Genomic DNA, 24,622 nt, shown 5'->3' with positions numbered 1-24,622 from the left:
GCCGGGGGATGCTGCATTGCCGTGGGAACGGCCCAGAGGGATGGCAGGTGTCCCCCCTGTTTGTCCCCTGTTTGTCCCCTGCAGCGTCACCCCCATGGGGCCGTGTCCCCCCGTCAGATAAAGGGCGATGGGGACCATTTTTGGGGTTTCTTTTGGGGACAGACAGGAGCCCTCGGGGAGGGGACAGCACGGCCACCCCTGCAGGGGGACACTGCACCCCAGGGAGATGCTGGGGTGGCTGGGTTGGGCTTTCCCTCCCCTTCCCAGTGGGACATTTCCTCCCAGCATCCCCATTTCCCAGCTGGGAAAGCCCCACCCCGCCCGGCATCTTTCCCCCTGACGGCGCTGTCGGTGTCCCCGCAGGTTCCCTGGCAGCGATGGAGGAAGGCGAGGACGCCGCGGTGGGGGACAAGAGCCCCTCGGAGAGGGACGGGGCCACCTCGGACTGCGAGGGCTCAGCCGAGCGCGACGCCTCCAGCCCCCCCGGCAGCGAAGGTGGGTCACACTGGGGCTGTCCCTGCTGTCCCTTGCTCTGCCACCGCCTGCAGGGCCGTGTGTCTGCCGGGGTGTTAATTAGCTAATGAGGCAGCCTGGCCACCCCTCGGGATGGTGGGGCAGTGACACCCCGGTGTCCCCAGGGGGGTGCCGTCCCTCTGACACCCTCTGGCCGGGTGGCAGGACAGCCTGGGGATGGCCCAGCTTGCAGAGTCGTGTTCCTTGGGGTAAGAGGTGACCCCCCCTTGGGGTGTAAAATCATATGGTTGGGGTTTAATGTGGCCCTTTGGGATATAAACTGACCCCTTTTGGGATATAAAGTGACCCTTTGGAATATAAAGTGACCCCTTTTGGGATATAAATTGACCCCTTTGCCCTTTGGGATATAAAGTGATCCTTTGGGATATAAAGTGACCCTTTGAGATATAAAATGACCCCTTGGGATATAAAGTGACCCCTTTTGGAATATAAAGTGACCCCTTTTGGGATATAAAGTGACCCCTTTGCCCTTTGGGATAATGTGACCACTTTTGGGATGTAAAGTGACCCCCCCATCCCAAGTATGCAAAGCGACCCCTACCTCGGGGTGCAGAGTCCCATTCCCTTGGGATGCAAGGTGTCCCATCCCTGGGGTGCAGAGCGCCCCTCTTGGGGCGCAGCCTCACATCCTTTGGGATACAAAGTCCCTCCCTCCGCCCGAGATCAATCCCGCGTCCCTCGGGGGTGCAAAGTTCCCTGGCCCGGGGGGACAAAGTCCCATCCCTGCCCGTACCAAGCGACTGCCCCGGGGTGCCAAGCAGCCCCAGAGGCCGCAGGTGGTGGCCCCGGCCGTGCCACGGGGCCCTCGGTGGCACCGTGGTGCCCACGCGGCCGCCAGGCTGCCGCCGTGCCCGGCCGCGCCGCGCCCCGAAGGTGGCTGCCACTCGGGGCCGGGCTGAAACAGTCCCAGATATCCTTCAAGTTCCTTCCTGTGGAGGTGGGGGCAAATCCCCGTGGGTTAATGTTTGCTGCGCCCTTTGAGATAACCGCGCCGGGGCAAGGCTGCGCCGGCTCAGCGAGGCCGCGGCTCCCGGCAAACCCCGCCGCCGCCGGCTGCGGGCTCCTGAGGGGGAAAGTGTCCCCCAAAAACAGGGATCCGCACCAGACGGGGCAGGGAAGGACCCAGATGGCCGGGGTAGGGAAGGGATCCTAAGATCTGGGACAGGGGGGGATCCTGGTAGGGATAGGGAAGGGACACAAATAGCTGGGGCAGTCAGGGACCCCAATATTTGGGGCAGGGAAAAGGACCCTGATACCCCCACCAGCCAAGGCAGGGAGAGATCCCAATAGCCAGGGCAAGGACCCCGATAATGAGGGCAAGGAGAGGACTTCAACAGCTGGGGCAAGGAGGGGACCCCAGTGTTTGGGGCAGGGCAGGGAGTGGACCCTGATAGCTGGAGCAAGGAGAGACCCCCGATTTCCCCAAGAGCCAGGGCAGGGAAGGGATCCTACGGCAAGGCAGGCAAGGGAGCCCGATAATTGGAACAGGGAGGGGACCTGATAACTGGAGCAGGGAAGGGACCCCAGTATCAGAGTCAGGGAGGTCTCTCAGGCAAACTTTGCTCAGCAGTGGAGGGAAACGAGGGCTCTTATCTGATGGGGGAGCTGGGCTGGGGGCGAGGAGCCGGGGCCGGGGCGCGGAGCTGCACCTGGCACTGGCCTGCCTCGATAAAGAGGTGATAGCAGAGATAAGGCCGAGCAGCAATAACGGCCACTAAAGCTTTCAGCGCGATGGATAAAAATCGATACGCCAGGCACTTTGATTTATAGCCAAAAATAATAGGACTTTTATACCCGGTGATTGATTTATTTGATGTTAATCACGGCGCTTATCACCTGTATTAATAATCTCCAGTGGCGGTGACGTCACCACTGGGCGGCCGCGCTGGCGCCGATCGATCGGGCTCCGCGCTGCTCGATCCGCCCGGGCCGCCAAGGCAAACATGTACTTTGGGCACTAATCTGCCACACTGTCATATGCAGATTGGCTTTATCAGCCCATCTCCAGCAGCAGTTAATGGAGAAAATAATTGTTATCAAGTTGCTATGAGTAGGCCGCAAATAGAGCCGTGAGGGGAGCGGGGCCTAGCGCGCCGACGTGGGATGGCGCCGAGGGGGTTTTGGGGGGGTGGTTTGGGGGTGTTTTTTGGGGTGGAGGGGGTTGGCTGGGATGATGGGGCGTTGCCAGGGGGATGAGGGAGTTGGGCATGGGGTGTGAATTCCCTGTGCCCATCCCGGCTGGAATGCTGCCTCTGGAATTCCCTGCTGGTGACCCGCTGCCTTCCCCTTCCTGCTGCAGAGTCCAGAGACGCTCCGGAGAGCCCGAAGGAGCCGGAGAAGCCGGACCCTGGAGAAGTCCCCCAGGAGGCAGACACCACGTGGAACGGGCCAGGTGAGTCTCTGCTCTGGGGTCGGTCTGTCCATCCCGGTGTCCTGGCTGGATCTGCTGGAGCGGCCCTGCAGCGCTCACCTCCTCGTGCAAACACCAGGATGAGGAGCACTGGGAGCTGGGCAGGCTGCAAAGCCCGGAACTCCTGCTGGAGGTGATGGTTGTCATCCCCGGGGCGCTGTTGGGACGGTAAAACCACGGATTTGGGAGCAGCGGGGATGCCGTCCCCACAGCTGGCATCACACTCCCCGGCACTGGCAGGCTCTGGGCCCGTCCTGCGTCGCACCAGGGCCCTTCACCAACATCCTGGCAACCACAAGAGCGACGCTGGGGCGGTTTGGTGATGGTTATCAAAACCCCAAGGAGCGAATTCAGCCTCTATCTCCCGCTGGTATCTCCACGCCGCGGGCACCGGGGCACCGGCGAGGCCGGGCTGGCCCTGTGGGCACCCCCAGCCCTATCACCCACCATCTGCAAAGCCACGGGGTTACAGACGTGTGCCACGCAGAATCACAGAATGTCTGGGTTGGAAAGGGAGCTCTGGACATCGTCCAGCCCGAGGCAGGGACACCTGGAGCAGGTGACAGAGGGGCACGGCCAGGTGGGACTGCAATGTCCCCAGAGAGGGACGCCCCACACCCACCAGGGCACTGTGCCAGAGCCCTGCCACCCTCCGTGGGAAGTCCTTCCTCGTGTTGGGGGTGGAACTTCCCGTGGTTTAATTCCTGGCCGGAACTCCTTGACTGGGGTTGTTCCACCGGGAACGGCTCCTGGCAGCTGGACGGGGACGGCACCGGGGGGACCTGGCACCCCCAAGAGTGACCATTGTGCCACATTCCGGTGCTGTCGGTGCTGCCCACGCCCCGCTCCTCCCAGGAGGGGTTGTGGTGGAGCGGTGGGGAAGCGTTGACCCCGCTGGAGAACACCCACCGCCCTTCGTGGCTGGAATCCCCGCCGTGTCCCCAAGGCCACCCGGCTGCGGGAGCGCTGGGAAGCGGCGGCTGGCGGCGCACGTGCTCCCGCAGCTGCCCAAATCCCCACGGCCCTCCGGGAACCCCGCTCCCCCTTCCCGGCCCGGCCGAGGGGAAGCCGCTGCCGACCCCGCTGATATCCCGGCCCTTCCTGCGTGTCGGGCAGGAAGGAGCTGCGAGGCCACCCCCGGCTCCTCCTTATCTTCTCCCAGCCCTTTGCCCTCACCATCCCGGGGCAGGGCCGGGAGGGGGCCGCCACTCCGACCCCACAGATCCACCCCCGTTCCCTGTGGGGTCACCGAAGCCCCTCATCCCCAAAGGAGCCTGGCCGAGGCCGTGCCTCCCCTTCCCCCCTTCTCGCTGCTGGTTATTTGCATCCTTTATGTAAAAGAGATTTTATTATCGGCCCCTGGCAGCCCATCTCTATTCTGGTAATTGGAGTGGTATTAATTTCGGCGCGGCTGGGAGTTGCCGGCGGTCCGGCGATGCCGCGCCGATAGCGTGTTCCTCCCGCGCCAACCGCCGCCATGGCCCCGGCTATCAGGAGCTCTGCAGGCTCGGCACTTATCGGGGATGGAGCTGCCGAAAAGGGAAGCTCGGAGCGGCCTGAATTTTTCTGCTTTATCTGGCGGGATCCGCCGGGTTGTCAGCGGTGGCAGCCCGCGAGGATGCGGCGGGGCGGGGCGGCGGGAGCTTTGTGGGCTCCCCGCGGGGCCTCCTCGTCCCCCAGGGAGGTTTGGGGGGTCACCGGGTCACCCCCGCTGTGGGTCGGTGCTCCCAAAGGTCATCCCGATGTTCCGGGGGGGATGTGGCCTGCCAGGACCTCGCCCTGGCGCTCCCTGGCCGCACGTGGCGGGAGGGAGAGGGAGGATTTGGGGGTTTGGGGTTTATCTTTGAAGTGACTTGGTTCCCCGCAGCTCGTTCCCAGGAGCTGGAGGGTGAAATCCTGAGCTTGGGAGCCTTTAAGGATGTGCCAGTCCTTCATCCAGGGTGCTGGGGCACCCCGGCTCCGTTCTGATTCCCGAAGGGATGACGGGGTGGAGCGTGGCCGTGCTTTGTGCTCACTCCATCCTCTGGCCGGGCTGGAGACAAGGTGTCCATCCTTCCCAGATTCCCCCAAACCATCCCAAATTTCCTCCCCACAGCCCCTCCATCCTCGGGTTTCCATCTTTCCCACTCATTTTGGTTTGCTCTGGAGAGGGCAGGTAGCAGAGAATTTTGGGGAGCACCCGCAGCCTCCAGCTCCCGCTCCAGGGCTGTCCCATCCCAGCCCATCCTCAACAATTCCAGCCATCTCTCCCAGAAGATAAGATGGAAAAACTCTGGCAAATTTCACGTGGAGCTGGGGCAGGAATGCAGCAGAGGAGAGCCCTGCTGAGGGCTGCTCAGCCCCATGGTGAGCCAGCAGAGAATTCCCACTGGGAGCTGCCGGGAGGCCGCAGCCCCTGGGAATCGCGGATTCCTGCCTTTCCCCCAGGTGGGATGGAGCGTTTTCCTTCTGTCCTTGTGGGAACACCACAGGCAGGGGCAGGACTGGAGGAGCTGTGACCAAACCCAGGGGTGGCTTTTGCGTTATCCCACCCAGCCGTGTCCCGCCTGGGAATTCCCAGGGAATTCCTCACCCCTTTCCCGACATCAGCGTCGCTGTTTGCAGCTCCGCCCTGCTGAACCCCAAGCCCCGCTGCTGTCCTGCTCATATGGGCTTTATTTAATAATCCATTACCAATTATTAAACATTAATTTAATATTTCCTCTGGGTGGTAACGATGGCTCTGGGTTGATTACAGAGCTCAGGCTCCTCTCCTGATCCCCCAAACCCATCCTCACCCCCCATCCTCCATATCAGGACAGCACACAGCAACTCCTCATTTATTTATCTTTTTGGGGTGCATCTAATTAAAACTCCCAAGTCCTTTTCTTTTCCCCCCCCAACCCTTTTCCTCCCAGCTCCCCCTTCCCCCCTGCTCCCCTTCAGTTGTGTTTATCTCCCTCTTCAACAATCTCCAGGCGCCCAGAGTTTGTCTGGAAACCTCAGGGTTGATTATCGGGGCGAGCAGGGCACAATGGGGGGCACGGCTCGTCCGGGGGGGGTGGGGACACGGCTATGTGTGGGTGGGAAAAATTATTCCAGCTATTCCTTTTTATCGCTGGGAGCGGAGCAGCCGAGGGTTGTGTTAGCGGGAGATTGCCGGGGCGCGAGGAGCGGGGGGAGTTGGGATTCAGGGAGCTGGATCCCGAATCGGCACCCTGAAATCCTCCCCCTGCCCGGGGTGAGTGCAGCAAATCCTCCTGGCAGAGGCGGAGCCATGGGCACCGGCCCAGCGGCGATGGTGGCACCCGGCCCTGCTGCGGGAAGGGGACAGTCCCTGAGTCTGGGGTCACTGCGGGGTGGAGGGGACAGTGTGGGGACACTGACATGGGGAGGGGTGATCTGAGCGGGCTGGGGACGTTGGGAGGATGATCAGACAGGTTTGGGGACACAGCTGGGGTGCAGGGATGCTCAGGGTGTTTGGGGACAGTGACAGTGTAGGGGATGCTCAGGGATTTTGGGGACGGTGTGAAGGGATGCTCAAGGATTTTGGAGACAGTGTGGAGCAATGCTCAGGGTGTTTGGGGACAGTGGCAGTGTATAGGGACGCTCAGGGATTTTGGGAACTGTGGAGCAATGCTCAGGGCTTTTGGGGACAGTAACAGTGTGCAGGGATGCTCAGGGATTTTGGGAACTGTTTGGAGAGATGCCATGGGATTTTGGGGACAGTGACAGTGTGTAGGGATGCTCAGGGATTTTGGGAACTGTTTCGAGAGATGCCATGGGATTTTGGGGACAGTGACCGTGTGCAGGTATGCTCAGGGATTTTGGGGCAGTGACAGTGTGGAGCAATGCTCGGGGTGTTTGGGGACAGTGGCAGTGTGCAGGGATGCTCAGGGATTTTGGAGACAGTGTGGAGCAATGCTCAGGGATTTTGGGGCAGTAACAATGTGCAGGGATGCTCAGGGATCTGTTCCCGTTTTCCCTTGGGAAGGAGAGCCATGTCTTGCACTCCTGGTGACAGCCCCGAGGGCGATGCTGCCTGGCTGATGCTGATTGACAGCTGTCAGTCACTCACCTTGCTGCCTGGATCTGAGGAACCGGTGGGGATCTGGGGCTTGGATCTCCCTCCTCCATCTGGTTATCCCCTCCTGGGGGTTCTCCCACCCCCCAGAGCCCCTCGGGGCTGTGGCAGGGACCCCCTGCGGTCCCCTCCCCTTTCCGGGCGGGATATCTTCCCTCTGCATCAGCTCCGGGGGCCCTGCACTCTCCTTCCTCCCCCTCTCTGGCTTCCTGCCCCCCTCAGTGCCCTCTTCCCACTGCCCTGGCAGAGCCAGGGGTCCCGGGAGAGGGGACAGGGCAAGGACAGGCCGTCCCTGGCACAGGGGGTCCCGCCACCCTGGCAGCCCCGGGGAAAGCCAGGAAGTTTTCCTCCTTCCCATCCTTCCTGATGCTTTCTGGTGTTTTTCCCAGTGTTTGTTCCTGTCCCCAGCCCCGTGGTCACAGGCCCCGGGTGTTTCCTGGTTGTCCCTTGTGAGGGGAACCCCTGGGAGCAGGGGCTGCCTTGGGATGGGGTCCCCGAGTGGGGGCAGAGCAGGGACAGGGCACCCCTGGCACAGGGGTCCTGGCAGCCCCAGGGAAGTCTGGAAGTTTTCCTGCTCCCCATCCTCCCTGAGCTTTTTTCCTCTCTTATTCCCGGTGTTTATACCCACATCCCTGCAGGCACAGCTCCCAGCTATTTCCCGGGATGGGAACCCCTTTTCACGAGGGATAACACCCCTGGGGATGAGGCGGGGGAGCCAGGGACCCCTTCCCAGCCCCATCCCAGCCAGGCACAGCAACACCCCAAAGGCAAATGTCCCTTATCAGCCCATCCTGCTGGGGCAGGGCACCCCAACTTCCGTGGGGCCATCCCGGCGAGCACGTGGCACCCCGCCGGCGCCTGCCAGCTGTGCCCCACAGCTGGCCGGCGGGGAGCGGGCCCTTTCGGGGGGTGCAGCCCCTCCCGCGTGTCCAGCCCCCCGTGCAGCCCCCCCGGGCACGGGGTGGTGCCCGCTGCGGGCACGGGGCAGGGCCCGGCTGCTGCATTATCCGGGGGCAGGGTTCAGCCCGATAAGGAGTCGCTTTTGGACTCGGGCAGCCAACGATCAATAAGTGGCGAGCGATGGGCAGGAGAGATAAAGGCAGAAATCCCCCACCCCCGGGGCAGCCCCAGCACCCCAAACCAGAGCCCGGCCCTGCCACAGCATCCGCAGAGCAAGCCCGGGCTGAGCCCAGGCAGGCGCAGCCCAGCAAGGCTCGGTTTAAACCCTCCTCGCTCCTTTGTCGTCCCCAAGGCTGCCCTGATTACTCGAGCACCCGGGACGGCAAAGCCGGGATAATCTCCTTAGCCCCTTTGGAGAGATTTCCCTTTGTGAGCGGAGGTGAAGAGTGGAGATGCTGCGTGTTCGCAGCTTAAGACTCTTCCCAATCGGCTCCCTCCATCTTATCGGAGCGGTGCCATCACATCATTGCAGTAGTTGAGTTGTCAGGATTTATTCCTTCCGCCGCGCTCTCGCCGCTTCTAAAAACAGCAGCTGGGGCTGGGACAGGGGAACTGGGGGGGAACTGGGGGGGAACTGGGGGGAACTGGGGCTTCTGCAGCTTGGATTTCCCCAGGCAGGAGCGGGAGAGCCATGGGAGGTTGGGTAGCCATTGATGGATCCATCAATCCATCCCTCCATCCCACTGCCAGGCCAGCTCCTGCAGCCAACCCACGTTTGCTCCTGGAGGTTCCGGAGCTGCAGCCACATCCAGGCACCCACTTCTGCTTTCCTTGCAGGAGGGAAGGGCAGAGGGGCCCCCAGAAAAACCCACCCATCCCATTCCAAGCTGCTCCAGCATCCCTTTGCCTCAACTGCATCCGCAGCACTTGGATCACACCCAAACAAACTGTTCGGCTCTTTGGTGGGGATCTGGGCTCGGAGGTCCATCCACACATCCATCCATCCATCCACACATCCATCCATCCATCCATCCATCCATCCATCCATCCTCCATCCATCCATCCTCCATCCATCCATCCATGCATTTCCCAGTCTCTCCATCCCCAAGGCCGGACCTGGCCCGTGCCCCCCAGGCTGGCACGGGGCGCTGGATTTAACGGGAACGCAGCGGATGCCATCCCGTGACACGCCGATAGCAGTATTTATCCTGATAGTGTCCAGGCAGCTGCAAACACCGCAGGGCCCTCGGAGCCCCGGTGCCCACTGAGGGGCACAGCAGCTGCTTTGGATGTGGTTCAAGTGCCGTGGATGCAGCTGAGGCAAAGGAATATGGGAGCAGCTTGGAATGGGACGGGGTGGGATGAGTGGGTTTGTCTGGGGGTGCCCTTCCCACGAGGAAAGGGAAACGGGGGTTCCTGGATGTGGCTGCAGCTCCAGAGCTTCCAGGAGGAGCCGGCCCAGCTCCGTGCTGCTCCTGGCAGTGCCATTCCTTTTCCTGCCCGGTGCCTCCCTGGAATCCTGCATCCCCACAGAATTCCTCCCTCCCCTGTGCCCGCCCTGGACCCTCGGGATGGGTGGGAATGGGGTGCCTGCCGTGCCTGCTGGGCCGTGGGGTGGTGACAGGATTAATCTTTGCTCCCGGCACAGCTCAGCCGAGATTCCTTTGGAATCTCTCGATGGGAAGATAAGCCGGGAGCAGTGTTCCCAGGGTCCGTGTCACACCAGGCAGGTGCACCTGGCTCTCCGGGGGCTTTTCCCTCCTTCCTCCCTTCCTTCTTGCCTTCCTTCCTCCCTTCCTGCTGCTTTTCTCCGTGCCCCAGAGCAAACAGGCCGGGTCCCTGCCCAATTCGGTTAATGAGTCGGGAGATAAGCCCTGCTCCCGTGATAAGGAGGGACCGATGGCCAGGTGAGATACCCGGGGGGGGTGTTCACCTGCCAGGGGATCCCACAGGGAGCTGCGGCTCGCAGACTTTGCTCCAGGACACCCCAGGGGCCGGCAGCAGCTCTTCCCAACCTCGCAGGCAGTGGGATGTGCCTGGATCCGCGGTGGCATCGCTCCCTGCAGCCCGGTGGTCCCCACGCGGGGACGCATCCTGCTGCCTTTGGCCTTTATTCCCAGTGTGGAGCCCGCAGCATCCCCGGGGGCCTCCTCATCACCTTCCCCATTCCCTCTCAGCTGTGCTGCGCGTTTAGCTGGGAAAAAAACAAAAAATCACCTTTTCCCTCTTTTTTTTTTCCCCTCTCTGTGTCACCGTGTGTGCGGCGCAGGGGCTCTGGCTGGCTCAGGGTCACCCATCCCTCTGGAGCAGCTCTCGGCACCAGCGAGCAGGGCTCCAGCAGCGCCGCTGGGGTTCCAGCACCCCGTTTTTGGGTGTGTGGAGGCCGCGGGGCGCTGGCGGGAGCGGGGCCGGCTCCGGCTGCACTATTTTTGTCCCCCTGTCTGGAACGGTTTTTCTCTTTATCAGCGCCTGCGTGTTTTCTCTGCTGGGGATTGATACACACAAGATGAAGTGCTCTGACATGGGAAGTGTCAGGCGAACGCTCTTATCTCGGAGACATGGTCTCCTGACCCAAACGCCGCTGATTACCAGTGAGACGGGGAAAAAGGGGGGGGGCGCCCAGGGGGGGCACCCACAGCCCGTGGCCGTTGGGCTCCGGTCCCCAAAAAACAGCCGGGATATTCGGGGTGGCAAAGCCAGAGGGGAGGCAGCGCTGCTGGGGCTCTCCTGGGCGTTTGGGGGTGGAGGGGTGCGGGGACAGCTCGGGGCTGGAGGGAATTCAGGATCCCCGCAGCACTTTGGGAATCGGACGGGGAGGGGCTGGAAATGTGGAACGGTGTGAGGGGCCGGCTGCCCCACTCAGCCCCGAGGCCACTCTGGTGGTCACTCTGGTGGTCACTCTGCTCGCTGCCTGCCCCCCGTCCTGCTGCCCTTCCTCAGGCTCGGTTTGTGCCAGGGAATAGATCCCAACAGCTCCTCAAAAGCCTCATCCCTCCTTCTCCTCCTCCTCCTCCTCCTCCTCTTTCTCCCTGTGCTGCGGTGCAGCTGATGAGGAACTGGGCAGGGGGATGCAGGGCAGGAGGAGGCCAGGAATGTGGGATGATGCCAGGGATGCAGGGCAGGCACAGCCCGTGCCGTGCTCCCTCCCAAAACCCCTTCGCAGGGATCGAATCCCAGCCGGGATCTCCATGCCCGGGGAGGCTCTGGGATGGCTCCGAGGGCTCCCAGGCTGCGGGAATGGAAGGCAGGACGGGGGAGCTGAGGCAGAGCCCATCTCCAGCGCTGCTGGGGGCTGTGGCACAGGGATGGAGGGTGGCACGGACCAGTCTGGCCACCCCAAACACGCCCAGACCCGGCAGTGGGCAGCGGGTTGTGCCGGCAGCTCCCCTGGGATGCGCTCCGAGCAGTCCCCGGTGTCCCCGGGGTGGACGGAGGGGACCCGTGGGTGCCATCGCCCCAGGTGACACCACCCAGCGCTCCCAGTCGCTCACCTCAGCTCACCCCAGCGCCGGGAGGATCCAGATGTCAGCCCTGCTAATAAACACATCAGATTTCAATCTCCGCAGCCATGGGATCGCTTTATCCTCCCCGCGCTCCCGGCTCCAAAGGCAATTCTGCCTTCAGCCAGCGCAGCCTCCTCCCTTGCCCGAGGCACCCGGCACCGACTGCGTCCCCCCGGGGCTTTTTGGGGGGCTCAGCAGCCCCCGGGGCGGGGGATGATCCCGCGGAGCTCGGAGCGTTCCCGGCCGCACACGGGCTGGGTGCGGCTGGCTGTCCGCGGGGAGCAGCTCGGTTTTGGGGAGCAGCAGGGGCAGGCGGCGCATCCGTCTGGGTATTGGTTACCTGCCATCTTATCTGCGCTCCCAAAGACAAAGGCACGGTTAAAACATTTTCGAGCGGCCTTCATAGCGTATTCACATGTTATCTAACCCATTAAACCAGAGCCTTATCAGATAATCAAAGCCATTAAGCCCTGAAGCCGCTGCGACTTTGGGTGCGGGGATGGGAAACGCTCCTTCCGCTCCGCCCTGCCGGGCCCGGACCCCCCGGGCCGTGCCGGGACCCCCGGGAAGGGGATGCATCCCCCCACGGGACACCCACAGCAGCTCCCGGCTCCAGCTGGGCGCTCGCATCCCCCGGGATTTGGGGAGCTGCAGGCCAGGGGTGGGGTTTGGGGGCGCATCCCGCTGATGCTGCGCGTGTCTCCCCGCAGATGAGCTGGATCTGGAGGTGCAGGATGGGCAGAGACGGGTGCGGACCCGCAGGAGCCTCCCCGAGGGCTTCTCCTGGGGCCCCTTCCAGGGCAGCATCCACAGCGAGCCGGCATCGCCGGGCCACGGCGACACGGTAAGGAGCGCCCCGAGGGGGTGGTGGCAGGGCCAGACCCGGGGAAACGAATTCTTGGGGAAGAGAATTCCCTGCCTGAGCTCCTCGCCCCCCCGGGAATCTCCTGGTTTGAGTGCCAGGGAGGTTTCCCTGCCGGCATTCCCAGAGGCAGGGGACAGGATGTTGTCGTTCCCCCTGCGCTGGCTGCTCGGTGGCACCTGTGTGCCCGCAGAGATGGGATCTGCCTCTCCCACCTCGGAGCTGCTCCCTGGGGACTCCGGGTGTGCCTGGAAAGGACCGGCAGCCGTGGGGAAGGGGCAGGAGAGGAGCACTGAGGGGACACCGAGGGGACACCGGGGGCTGGTGGCTGTTGGTGGCATCACCGGGGGAGCAGCAGAGCAGGGAGATGTCCCTGAGTGTGACTCCGGGGTTTTTTTAGGCTCTGGATGCTCCATCCCAGCCACATCCTTCCCTCCACATCCCCCCTGAGCCGCACGCAGGCAGCTCCAGCCCAGGATCCTCAAGCCCTGGCTCCATCCCCACCTCTTCCTCCTCCTCCTCCTCTCTCCTTTGCTCTTTTTTTTTTTTTTTTTTTTTTTTTCCTTTTCTCTTTTTTTTTTAAGCTCAGGCCCGTTTATCTTTGCTGAATTAAATCCTTGATTAACCCTTATCTGCCCAGTTTGGCTCCCTATCTCCCGGTTGGCGCCGTGTGTCCAGACACCCGGTACAGGATGATTGATTCCCCGAAGATATGCGCAGCTTTTTTTTTCTGATACTTCATTTATTGTCTAAATATTTTTGCTCCCATTTCAGCAGCTCCCTTATCGAGCCCGGCTGATGATTCCCAGCCCTGCTCTCCTCTGCCACTCTCCTCCCTCCCTATCTCTGCTCAGGGAAGGGAGGAAGGAATTGCAGCCCCATCCCTGATAGGGGCTGTCACCCTCAGGTCCTCTCCTCTTTGTTGCTGGCGGCGCTGGGGGGGGGGTCGTGCAGGGGGTCTCCCCCAAACCCTGCCCGGCTCTGCTCTTCATCTCCGTGTGGGAGATGATTCCCAGCCTGAGGTTTTACTGGGATCACTTGGGGGGATTTATTGTCCCGTGGCGTGGAGCAGCGTGTGTCCCCACGGCCGGCCGATGGAGGAGAAAGGAGGAAAAATCCCTGATCCCACAGGCTTTCCCCAAAAGATCCTTGCTCGGGAGGGTGTGGAAAGCCTCTGGGGTGCCGAGGGGACGCGAGGCCCCCCCGGGGCTGTGCCCCGAGCCCATCCGTGTCCCCCCCGGCCGGGCCGCAGCCAGGGCAGGGGCCGTGCGGATGCGCCGTCCCGGCGGATGCGGAGCAGATAGGGTTTCCGATGGTTATCGGCCGGTGAGGAGCGGACACAGCGACCTCTTTGTTCCAGGGAGAACAAGGAAAGGCTTCACACCGGAGCTGGGGCCGCCGCGGGGAGCCGGGGTGGGCACCCCGGGGTGCTGCAGGGTCCCGGGCAGCATGGGCACCCCGCTTCCATCGCGGGGGTACCCGCGGGTCTCCCCGTGCCGGGAGCAAAATTCCAAAGGGATCCTCCTGTCCCCGAGGGTGCTCCGCCCGTGGGGCACCGGCAGTGCCCGTCCCTGTGGCCCGTGCGGGGGTCCCAAAGCCCCCAGCCCCATTTCCCGTGTGCACAGGGGCAGGGGGGTTCCCCCACCGCTGAGAGGTGCACACACGTGTGGCAGTGTCACACCCGTGTGCCAGTGTCACACCCATGTGCCAGTGTCACATCCATGTGCCAGTGTGTCACACACGTGTGCCAGTGTCACAGCCATGTGCCAGTGTGTCCCACATGTGCCAGTGTGTCACGCCTGTGTGCCAGTGTGTCACATCCATGTGCCAGTGTGTCACACACGTGTGCCAGTGTCACAGCCATGTGCCAGTGTGTCCCACATGTGCCAGTGTGTCACGCCTGTGTGCCAGTGTGTCACATCCATGTGCCAGTGTGTCACACACGTGTGCCAGTGTGTCACAGCCATGTGCCAGTGTGTCCCACATGTGCCAGTGTGTCACACCCGTGTGCCAGGGGCTTTATCACGCTGCCAGCGCTCAGCTCGTGGCACTGATAAGGCCCCAACCGGCTGCGACTGCCAGGCTGAGTTGGAGGGGTTGGAAGAATATTGGGATGGATAATTAGATTTCATATCGTTACTGCAGCAGCCATCGGAGGATCAGGGAGATTAATTTCCCCCCGCCCCCCTCCCCACCTTGTGCTCGTTAATATTCATTAGAATGCAGGGAGGCTGAGCCGGGCATGGGCTGAGCACAGAGCACTGGGACCCCGCTGGCAGCCCCTCAGTGTGACCCCAGCCCGTTTTGGGAGCACTGTGACACCCCTGGCAGTCCCTCAGTGTGACCCCAGCCCGTTTTGGGAGCACTGGGACCCCCCTGGCAGCCCCTCAGTGTGACCCCAGCCCGTTTTGGGGGGCTCTGTGACCTCCTGGCAGCCCCTCAGCGTGACCACGGTGCTGAGCCCCTGTCCCTGCCCCACAGAGCCCCCCCGTGACGCTGGTGCTGGGGGACGAGCGCTGCTGGCTGTCCTGCCTGCCCCTCGTGCCCGGAGAGCCCGAGGCCAACGCTGTCATCTACAGGAAGGGTTGGTACCGGGGGAGTGCGGGTGGCAGGGCAGGGGAGGGGTCCCCGTCCCTGTCCCCTGTCCCGGTGTCTGCTCCCCCTGTCCCACTGTCCCTGGGCTTGGCCCTGGCACAGCTTCCTGGGGTGGCTGCTGCCAGCGGGGCTGGGCACAGGGATGGGCACAGGGATGGGAGCAAGGAAGGACACAGGGATGGGAGCAAGGACAGGAGCGAGGATGGACACAGGGACGGGCACAGGGATGGGCACAGGGATGGGAGCAAGGATGAGCACAGGGATGGGAGCAAGGAAGGACACAGGGATGGGAGCGAGGATGGTGTAAGGATGGGCACAGGGATGGGCACAGGGACAGGAGCAAGGATAGACACAGGGATGGGCATAGGGATGGGAGCGAGGACGGTGTAAGGATGGGTACAGGGATGGGAGCGAGGATGAGTGCAGGGATGGACGCAGAGATGTGCACAAGAATGTCGCAGGGATGGGCACAGGAGTGTCGCAGGGATGGAGCCGGGGCTGTCGCAGGGATAGGCACTGCGATACGTGCAGAGATGGGCACAAGCCGGAGCGGCGGCTGCGGGCGGGCTGTGCGGGGCTCAGCGCGGGCACACACCGCCATCTCCAGGCCACGGCCGGGAGGAAGCAGCGGCCGCTGCCGGCACCGCGGGGGCAAGGCGGGACACAGGGCACGGGCCAAGGCAAGTGCCAGGACGGGATCCGGCCGTCCCTGCTCACCGCTGTCCCCGTCCCCAGACGAAGCGCTGTGGTGCCGCACGACGCGCCCGCTGCGGGAGGACGAGCCCCTGAGCGCCTTCGTGGTGGCGGAGCCACCAGCTGTCCCCGACCACGGGCTGAAAGCGGAGCCCGGCGAGTCCCCGTACCCGGCGGCGCTGCACTCGGACATCCAGCTGCTGCCACAGCAGGCCGGCATGGCCGCCATCCTGGCCACCGCCGTGGTCAACAGTGAGTCCAGGGACACGGGGAGGGACACGGGGAGGGACACGGGGAGGGACACGGGGAGGGACACGGGGAGGGACACGGAGGGACAGGTGGGGAGGGACATGGAGGGAGCGACATGGAGGGAGCGACATGGAGGGACACAGAGGAAGGGACACGGAGGGAGGGACACGGAGGGAAGGACACGGAGGGAGGGACACGGAGGGAAGGACACACGAGGAGGGACACATGAGGAGGGACACATCGGGAGGGACATAGAGGGAGTGACGTGGAGGGACACAGTGGGAAGGACACACAGGGAGGGACACATGGGGAAGGGTCACACAGGGAGGGACACAGAGGGAGGGACACAGGGAAGGACACGGGGAGAGACACAGAGGGACACAGAGGGAGGGACACGCACAGCACCGTGGCCCCGAGGGAGAGACACGGGGAGGGACACGGAGGGACACAGGGGGAAGGACACACAGGGAAGGACACAGAGGGAGGAACACACACGCACAGCACCGTGGCCCTGCCAGCCTGTCACACAAGCCATGTCCCTGTCCCCTGCTCCCCACAGAGGACGTGTTCCCGTGCAAGGACTGCGGGATCTGGTACCGGAGCGAGCGCAACCTGCAGGCACACCTGATGTACTACTGTGCCAGCCGGCAGAGCGCCGGCGCCGGCTCCCCGGCCCTGGACGAGAAACCCAAGGAGACGTATCCCAACGAGAGGGTCTGCCCCTTCCCGCAGTGCAAGAAGAGCTGTCCCAGCGCCAGCTCCCTGGAGATCCACATGCGGAGCCACAGCGGTACGGCAGGGCACGGCAGGGCACCCCTCCTCTGAGGCTCTGGGGTGGCAGCATGGTGACCGTGGTGACCAGTTTGAGGAGGTTGACCGCACCGAGCTGCTGGAGGGGCGGGGAGGATGCAGGGCTGGAGCACACTGACCAGGGGATGAGGTTCTCCCCAGCTGAGTCACTCGCTGGTTTGGCACAGCTCACTTGTAGGTGTTCCCCCATCTCAGGCCTGTAGAGACAGAGGGAGCCGGCCCTGTGGGGTGGCCCTGTGGGTGTCCCCACGGTCCCTGTCCCCCTCCCCTCAGCGCTGAGCGTCCATCTGTCCTGCAGGAGAGCGGCCGTTCGTCTGCCTGATCTGCCTGTCCGCTTTCACCACCAAAGCCAACTGTGAGCGGCACCTGAAGGTGCACACGGACACCCTGAACGGTGAGTGTCCCGCGGGGACAGCCCTGTCCCCTCCGGCAGCTCCAGGGATGGACGCTGTCCTTCCTGCCCTGCCCTGCCCGCTCAGCCCCGTGCCCTGTCCCCTCAGGCGTCTGCCACAGCTGCGGCTTCATCTCCACCACGAGGGACATCCTGTACAGCCACCTGGTCACCAACCACATGATCTGCCAGCCGGGCTCCAAGGGCGAGGTGTTCTCACCCGCGTCAGCCCTTCCTGCTGCCAAACCCCTCGCTCCCGGTGAGTGCAGGGGCTGTGGCCGTGGGGGACACGGAGTGGCATTGTCACCTAGGGCTTGTCCCCAGGTGGGAAGGGAGGTGGGGATGGCACACTGTGCCAGGACGTTGGGAATGGGGAACAGAGCAGGATCCGTGTGCCGGGGGCGTTGGGAACAGCACGTGGCATGCATCCCTCTGCCAGGATGCGTGGAGCAGGGAACGGGGTGAGGATCCCTGCCCTGGGGGTGTCACTAACAGGGGCACAGGGCAGCGTCCCCGTGCCGGCGTTCTCAGCGATGCCTGCACTGATCATCCCCGTGCCGGTGACACCGTCACCTCTGTCCCCCCGCAGGGCTGAGCCAGCCGAACAACGCGTCCCTGCGCAAGTGCGGCCTGAGCGCGTTCCTGCCCGAGGCGCTGCCGGCGCTGCCGCAGCACGTGGTGCTGCCCGGCCCCGACCCCGCGCCGGCACCGGCGCCGCCCGCCTCGCCCCCCGACCCCAGGGCCGGCAAACTCTCGCCCCCAGCCCAGCCGCAGAACGGGGAAGGGCCTTCATCGGCATCCTCTTCCTCTTCCTCCTCGTCCGGCGAGCCCGTGCGCATCAAGGAGGAGCCGGCCGGCAGCCCGTCCGGCGAGGCAGAGGCGCCGAGGAGCGGCGAGGGGGCCGGCAGCCCCGACGCCGGCTCCCGGACCTCGTCCCCCCGCAGCCTGTCCTCGGCCAAGGTCAAGTCGGAGCTGGCCAGCCCCACGCCGGGCTCCAGCCCGGTGCCCAGCGAGCCGGGGACGGGCGCGGCCGGCGGCACCGTCTTCCTCCCGCAGTACGTGTTCGGCCACGAGGCCGCGGTGGTGCCGCAGGCGTCGGAGATCCTGGCCAAGATGTCGGAGCTGGTGCACAGCCGGCTGAAGCAGGGCCACGGCGGCGCGGTGCCGCCCGCCGTCTACGCGGGCGCGCCGGTGCCCAAGGGGGCCACCTGCTTCGAGTGCGAGATCACCTTCAACAACATCAACAACTACTACGTGCACAAGCGCCTCTACTGCTCCAGCCGGCACCTGGCCGAGGACAGCCCCCCCGGGGCACGGAAGCTCAAAGCCCCACCCGGGGCGCCCAAGGCTCCCCCCGGCCCGGGGACGCTGCTGTCCCCTCCGGCGGGCAACGGGCAGGGCCCGGCAGCGGGCGACGGGGACGCCGGGCGCGGTGCCACCCCGCCGGCCGGCGCGCCGGAGGGCAAGGCCGAAGAGGGGGGCACCAAAGCGGGGTCCCCCGAGGCGGAGGGGGGCTCGGGGCGGTGCAGCGAGGACAGCCAGAGCCCCGGCAGCTCGGCGGGGGACGAGGGGGACGAGGACCCCAGCAAGACGCTGTGCGAGGCGTGCAACATCCGCTTCAGCCGCCACGAGACCTACGTGGTGCACAAGCGCTTCTACTGCGCCTCCCGGCACGACCCGCCGCTGCGCCGCCCCGCCGCCCCCAAAGCGCCCTTCCCGCCGCAGCCGCTGCGCACCCGCAAGCGCCGCAAGCTCTACGAGATCCACGGCGCCGCTCGACGCCCCGCCGAGCCCCCGCCGGCCCCGGAGCCCCCGCCGGCGGAGCCGCCCGCCGCCGAGCCCCGCGCCAGCCCCGACGCCGAGGGTCCCATCGACCTGAGCAAGAAGCCGCGGTGGCAGAGCGAGACCGCGCCGGCGCCGGCACCAGCGTCGCTGCTGCCCTTGGCCGATTACCACGAGTGCACCGCGTGCTGCATCAGCTTCAACAGCCTGGACGCGTACCTGGCGCACAAGAAGTACCAGTGCCCGGCCACGCCGCTGCAGCCCCGCACCCTGGAGCACCTGCAGAAGATGAAGGGGGCCGTGGCCGCCCCCCTCAAGGGCCGGCGCAGCCCCGGCAGCCCCGGCGAGGGGGACCCCGAAGGAGGGGTGCGGGTGAGGGCGGCCCCGGCGGGGAGCCCCGGCGTCCCTTACCCCGCGGCGGACTCGCTGCAGCGTCACCCCAAGTGTCCCCTGCCGCCGCCGGGGGCCAAGGGTCCCCTGGCCGCCTGTCCCTACTGTCCCCTCAACGGGGCCATCAAGGGCGACCTCCTCGAGCACTTCCGAAACGCCCACGGGCTCTTCGTGGCCAAGCCGCCGGCGGGGGCCGGCCAGGGGCTCCCGGACGCGCTGGTCCCCGGGGCCAGCAGGACGCCCGAGCCCCCGCTGCCCGCGGCGTCCCCCCCTCGCCCGCCCGGCCCCCGCCTCCGCCGGGACAGCCTCACCGCCAAGGAGGGCAGGGACAGCCCCCGGCCCCCCGGCTCCCCCCGGGCCCCCGCCTCGCCCGGAGCCCCCGAGGGACTGCGGGAAGCCGCCGCCCGTAAGCCCCCCACGCCCCCCGCCTACACGGACAGGGCGGTGCAGACCCCCCCGGCCAAGGCTGTGCCCGGCCCGGTGCCCAACGGCAACCACAGGTACTGTCGCCTCTGCAACATCAAGTTCAGCAGCCTGTCCACCTTCATCGCCCACAAGAAGTATTACTGCTCCTCCCACGCCGCCGAGCACGTCAAGTAACCTCCTCCCCCGGAGCCCCCCACCAGCCCCTCGGGGGGCTGCAGGGGCTGGGGGATGGAACCGGTGCCTGACAGCCGCCCCGTGCAGGGGTCGGGGTGATGGAGGACCCCCTCCCCAGGAGGCTCCACCGGGGCAGCTGCAGCATCCGGAGCCCCAAAATTCACCCTGGTTGAGGGGTGAGGACCCTGGTGATGGGGGTCAGCCCCCACCTGTGCCTCGGGGGGAAACTGAGGCAGGGGGACGGTGCACGGCCCTGCCTTGGGGGCTGCAGGGGGCTCTTCCCCCTGGTAGACACTACGGGGCTGGGGTGGGGGTGTTTGGGGGGGCACGGGCTCGGCCCCGGTACCCCGGGAAATCCGGGGGTGCCCTCACCGCAGAGCGGAGCCAGCGCTGGGAGCGAGGGTGGAGCTGCCCTGGGAGCCGTGTGTATAAGTGTGTACAGAAATAAATATGTCTGCTAAACACCTGTGTAGGGTGGGGGACACGGCGGGGGCTGGCACGGCCACCGGCACCGCGAGGGGACGCGGGGCGCGTGCAGCCGCGGGTGACAGCGGCCGTGTCGCGGCAGGGCACGACGTCCCCACGCTGTCCCCAGTGCCCCTGGGTGGCACCTTCGTCATCCCGGGGAGGTCACGCACCTGTGCCACGGGGGCAAAGTCGCTGCTGCCGGATGGAGCTCAGCTGGTGCTGATGGCTCATTAATTATCGAGCTAATTAAGCCCCGGGTGGGGCTCAGCTCTCTGCCACATGAGCAGGCCCTGTGCTGCAGCTCCAGTCCCTGCCGAGGGTGCCCAGGTGAGTGTGGCTCAGGTCCGGCGTCCCCCTCAGTGTGACGGGGAGGATGGCCCTAAGGACCGCTCCCCTGGCTTCTCACCCCCCACAGCTCATCCCAGTGCTCCCCAGTACTCCCAGTTTGGCGCAGGTGGGCTGTTCCCCTCCCTCCCCTCCTCTCTGGCAGGACTGGTGCTTCCGGATCTTTCTGGGGACAGTCCCGCAGGGCCAGGCCGCCGGAGCCCAGTGCCCCCAGCTCTGTTTGTTTCCCAGCTGCTCTCCCTGGAGCTGCTCTCCCTTGGGATGCCCCCGGACGTGGCCAGGGCAGCACCCGGGGTTGTGCAAGGCTGGGCTGGGCGCAGTGACCGCCCCTTCCCGGGGGTGCCAAGCGGGCTGGGGACCCCAGGGACGGGAACACCCCCTCCAGGGCACGAGGGGTGTCCCTCTGTGCCAGCCCTGCACAGTCTGGGGCACAAGGAGATGTTTCCTCCCTTTAAAGGGAGCAAGGACGGGCTGTGCCAGCCGCCACAGGCCAGCGGCTTTGGGGTTGGCCCCAGCACTGAGTGTGGGTGTCTGCAGTGCCAGGAGAGTCCCGGCTCCGTGCCAGGGAGTGGGAGCCAGGCTCTGGTGCCAGGGAAGAGGAGGATGAAGGCAGCAGCTCCCCTGGGGAAGCGCTTGCGACAGGTCCCCTCCTCGCACCTCTTACACCACCAGCTCAGGGTGCCAAGTAGTGCAAGGGCTGAGAGTCCTGGGTGTCCCTGCCACCCGCCCCCCCGGCAAAGATGACACAAAACGCAGCTGAACTCAGGAGAACTTTACTTAAATAAATATATTTACAGAGCAGCAGCTATTCCAGAGCAGATTTGGCCACACTCAGCCAGCGGAGTGCGAAGAGAGGCTGTGCCAGGCACTGTGGCAGCCTCTGCCCAGGCATTGACCTAGCGAGGTGCTGGGACCCCCGAGGGTTGCGGGGGGCAGCAGAGGGGACAGGCCAGGCCAGCCAGCCCTCACTGCAACATCTTCTTGTAGGGCAGGGCGGGGAGGCTGCAGGGCAGGAGGTTCTGAAGGGGCAGCCCTTCAGCTCTCAGGGGAGAGCTCTTCTCCCCTTCCTTCTGCTCCTCCTCGGTGGCATCCAGGAGCTGCTGCATGTAGCACGAGGTGCCCAGCAGGACGTGGCCCGTGGCCTGCATGGTGAACAGCCCCCAGCGCAGGGCTTCCCTGGGCAGGGAGAAAGGGGTCAGCGTGCCACGGGAGGGCTGGGCAGTGTCCCTCCCTGTCCCCAGGGTGTCCCCAGCCCCTCTGCACTCACTTCACCAGGCGCCGGGCCCCGTAGCAGCGCAGGTCATAGGACATGCTGTAGGTGCCATACAGGGTGGCTTTGACGTTGAGGCAGCCCGGGTCCTTCGGGTGGGTCTTGTACAGGTCGAAGCTGACGCAGGCGACGTCGATCCTGCGCGGGGGCTTGCGGGACAGGCTCACCTGGTAGCCACGGGTCTGGGGAGGAGCGGGACGGCCGTCACCCCGCTGCACCCCGCCCGCCCAATCCCTCCTCCGGCTGGGGGGGGACGCACAGCACAAACCGGCCTCCCGCGCCTCTCAGGGGTCCCCTCACCTTGGGGGCCGTCCAGGCCTGCCCCTTGCTCAGGGCCATCAGCGCCGTGCCTTCCTCCAGCGTCCGGAAGAACGACTCCGTCTCCACCGCCGTGCCGTCCTCGTCCAGCACCAGCACGATGGGCGCCGGCAGGGCCAGGGCGCTCTCGGCCTGCGGAGGGGCTGGGGGTGAGCGGGGCTGGGGACAGAGCCCAGATGGACAGACAGACAGAGCCCGGAGAGAGCCCCAACAGACAGACAGAGCCCGGACAGATGGACAGACAGAGCCCAGATGGGTATACAGACAGAGCCCAGAGAGAGCCCCAACAGACAGACAGAGCCCAGAGAGAGCCCCAACAGACAGACAGAGCCCAGATGGGTATACAGACAGAGCCCAGAGAGAGCCCCAACAGACAGACAGAGCCCAGATGGGTATACAGACAGAGCCCAGAGAGAGCCCCAACAGACAGACAGAGCCCAGATGGGCATACAGACAGAGGCCGGAGAGAGCCCCGACAGACAGAGGCCGGACAGACAGACCTGGCGCAGCAGCTCGGCGAGGCTCGGGGCCATGACGCCCTTGCGCAGGCTGCGGTCGCAGTTGCACACGCGGAAGGGCCGGGGCGTCGGGGCAGGGCCCGCCAGCAGCTGCTGGGTCATGGAGGCACTGGCCGAGACGCATCTGGGGAGGGATGCAGGGATTGGGGTGTTGTGAGAGCCAGAAGAACCCCCTGGCAGGGCCAGCACACAGGGAACAGGGCTCTGGTGGGATGTTCCCCACGCTGGGGACAGGGGCTCCACAGCACTTACTTGGACACGGGGGCAGCCAGGCGCTGGCTCAGGGATTTGGCGTAATCCATCTTCCAAGGAGCACGGAGCAGCCTGTGGGGAGGAAGGACAGTGGTCTCTGTCAGCTCAAGACCTGTTCCCACCAGCACGTTCAACTCCTGTCCAGAGGATCTTCCGCTTCTTTCCGCTCCCGTGTGCTCCAGATGTCCCCACTGGCAATTCCGGTGACAGAATTGAGCCTGAGCTCTTGTCCCCGCTGCCTTTACAGGGGGAGGTCCTGCCCTTTGGCCAGGGCCAGGCCAGCGCTGGCCGCCCGGCCAGAGTCCCCTGCCAGCACGGCTCTTGCGTCAAGGGACACGTGGGAGCCTGAGTCAGCGCTGGAGCAAAGGTGAGACACCAGCCCTGGGCCGTGCCCGGGCTCCTCACCCTCAGAGTGGGCAGCTGGGGCTGTGGGAGCCAGGGACACCCATGGGAGCACCCCAACCCTGCTGATCCAGGGATATCTCCAGCCAGGAGCCGGCAGAGGGGCTCCAGGGGTATCTCCAGCAGAGAGCCTCATGGAGGGTCCAGTGGGGCTTCCCCATTCCCTCACCTCCAGCAGACACCAGCTCCTCTCCCCAGGATCAGCCCCGCCCGCCTCACCTCACCTTATGTACCTGTCACAGCGACTCCTCCCCCGGCCGCGCCCCTCCTGCCCAGCCGGTCCCACCTGGGGGTCTGGAGCATCGCCATGATGATGGTGATGATGATGAGGATGATGAGGCACTGCGGGAGCCGGGCACGGTCCGGCTGGAGAGGGGAAGGCTCAGAGGGGATCCCGTCAATCAACAGAAATGTTTCCATGGGGTGTCAGAGAACGGTGCCAGGCTGTTCCCAGCGGTGTCCAGCGACAGGATGAGGGAGCAATGGCCACGAACCAAACCACGAGAATTCCCTCTCAAAGTGAGGAAGCGTTTCTTCCCACGGAGGGTGGCAGAGCCCCGGCACAGTGCCCAGGGAGGGTGTGGGATCTCCTGTCTGGAGACATTCCAAGCCCACCTGGCCGTGTTCCTGTGTCACCCCCTGCCCGAGCTCCCTCCCACCCTAAATATTCCCCGTCCCTGTGCGCGCGCGCGCGCGAGACCCGCGCACATCTGGAGCCGCGCGCGCGCGCCCCCCCCCACCAACATCTGTCCATCCTCTCGTCCGCACGGAGCCTCCTTGCGCCTCCCTGCCCCTCCACGTGCTCGCCGACATGTGAACGCCCCGCGCTCGCACACCCGCGCTCGCACACCCGCGCTCCGCCCTTGCCGTGCGCGGCCCCTTTAAGGCGCTGAGGGACGGGGGATTTGGTTGGGGGGGGGGGAAGAGGAGCGCGCGCTGCTTTCCCCCCCCCCCCGCTCCCCCCGCCCCTCGCCTCGCGCCGCCGGGGGCCCGTCGCGCGCGGATGACGTCACGCCATGGCCGCCCTGCGCCGCCGCGAGTAGAGGCCGCTCCGCCGCCCCGTCCCGCGCTGCCGCCGCCGCCACGCCCGGCCCCGCCGGCCCCCGCCGCCCCCGGCCCGCCCCCGCCGCGCCCCGCACCGCGCCGGGCCCCCGCCGCCCCCCGACACCGGTGAGCCGCCGCCCGCGCCGCCGCGGCCTAGCGCCGGGGATGGGGCGGGGGGGGCGGGCCCGGGCCCGGCGGGGGCGAAGCGCGGGGCGGGGGCGGC

General features: G+C 65.4%; 3 protein-coding genes across 6 annotated transcripts in view; 2 read left to right on the top strand and 1 right to left on the bottom strand.

The window, feature by feature from the left end:
* Positions 1-20,235, top strand: part of ZFPM1 (zinc finger protein, FOG family member 1) — a 35,607-nt gene extending 15,372 nt beyond the window's left edge. Inside the window, exons 2-10 of the mRNA XM_040075694.2 lie at positions 364-495; positions 2,834-2,926; positions 12,121-12,254; positions 14,754-14,856; positions 15,603-15,812; positions 16,369-16,599; positions 16,918-17,013; positions 17,120-17,269; positions 17,600-20,235. Of these exons, the coding sequence (XP_039931628.1) occupies positions 364-495; positions 2,834-2,926; positions 12,121-12,254; positions 14,754-14,856; positions 15,603-15,812; positions 16,369-16,599; positions 16,918-17,013; positions 17,120-17,269; positions 17,600-19,782 (3,332 nt within the window). The 3' untranslated portion in view covers positions 19,783-20,235. The remainder of the gene's footprint in view (positions 1-363; positions 496-2,833; positions 2,927-12,120; positions 12,255-14,753; positions 14,857-15,602; positions 15,813-16,368; positions 16,600-16,917; positions 17,014-17,119; positions 17,270-17,599) is intronic.
* Positions 20,236-20,427: 192 nt separating this feature from the next.
* ZC3H18 (zinc finger CCCH-type containing 18) overlaps positions 20,428-24,622 on the top strand; it is a 52,726-nt gene continuing 48,531 nt past the window's right edge. For 2 of the 3 annotated variants that reach the window (XM_040075432.2, XM_040075431.2), the window contains exons 1-2: positions 20,428-20,577; positions 23,201-23,320. The gene's annotated coding sequence lies outside the window, so the exon portion shown is untranslated. Of the gene's footprint in view, positions 20,578-23,200; positions 23,321-24,499; positions 24,526-24,622 lie in introns of those variants that run through there. The other variant, XM_058422101.1, reaches the window with a different exon arrangement.
* LOC120757809 (lipid transferase CIDEC-like) lies at positions 21,353-23,994 on the bottom strand. Of its 2 annotated transcripts, none has more exons than XM_040075435.2 (6): positions 23,589-23,994; positions 22,954-23,025; positions 22,684-22,825; positions 22,166-22,315; positions 21,863-22,047; positions 21,353-21,771 (listed from the first exon to the last, which is right to left on the bottom strand). In XM_040075435.2, exons 2-6 carry the CDS (start codon positions 23,001-23,003, stop codon positions 21,561-21,563), a joined length of 738 nt encoding a protein of 245 aa, XP_039931369.1. In that variant the 5' UTR covers positions 23,004-23,025; positions 23,589-23,994; the 3' UTR covers positions 21,353-21,560. The 2 variants fall into 2 exon arrangements, with proteins under 2 accessions (XP_039931369.1, XP_039931370.1); XM_040075436.1 differs by lacking the exon at positions 23,589-23,994 and adding an exon at positions 23,525-23,553.

The sequence above is a fragment of the Hirundo rustica genome, chromosome 11 (assembly GCF_015227805.2).
Source record: "Hirundo rustica isolate bHirRus1 chromosome 11, bHirRus1.pri.v3, whole genome shotgun sequence".
Lineage (NCBI taxonomy): Eukaryota > Metazoa > Chordata > Aves > Passeriformes > Hirundinidae > Hirundo > Hirundo rustica.
The sequence above is the reverse complement of the archived record's forward strand: the minus strand, read 5'-3'. Positions and strand labels throughout refer to the sequence as shown.

Excerpts from the sequence above, each read along its gene's own strand:
- LOC120757809 (XM_040075435.2), bottom strand. The coding sequence starts at position 23,003 with ATGGATTACGCCAAATCCCTGAGCCAGCGCCTGGCTGCCCCCGTGTCC. Across the intron at positions 22,316-22,683 it reads TCGCCGAGCTGCTGCGCCAG|GCCGAGAGCGCCCTGGCCCT; the intron begins GTCTGTCTGTCC and ends GCCCCTCCGCAG. Across the intron at positions 21,772-21,862 it reads GGGGCCCGGCGCCTGGTGAA|GGAAGCCCTGCGCTGGGGGC; the intron begins GTGAGTGCAGAG and ends CTCCCTGCCCAG.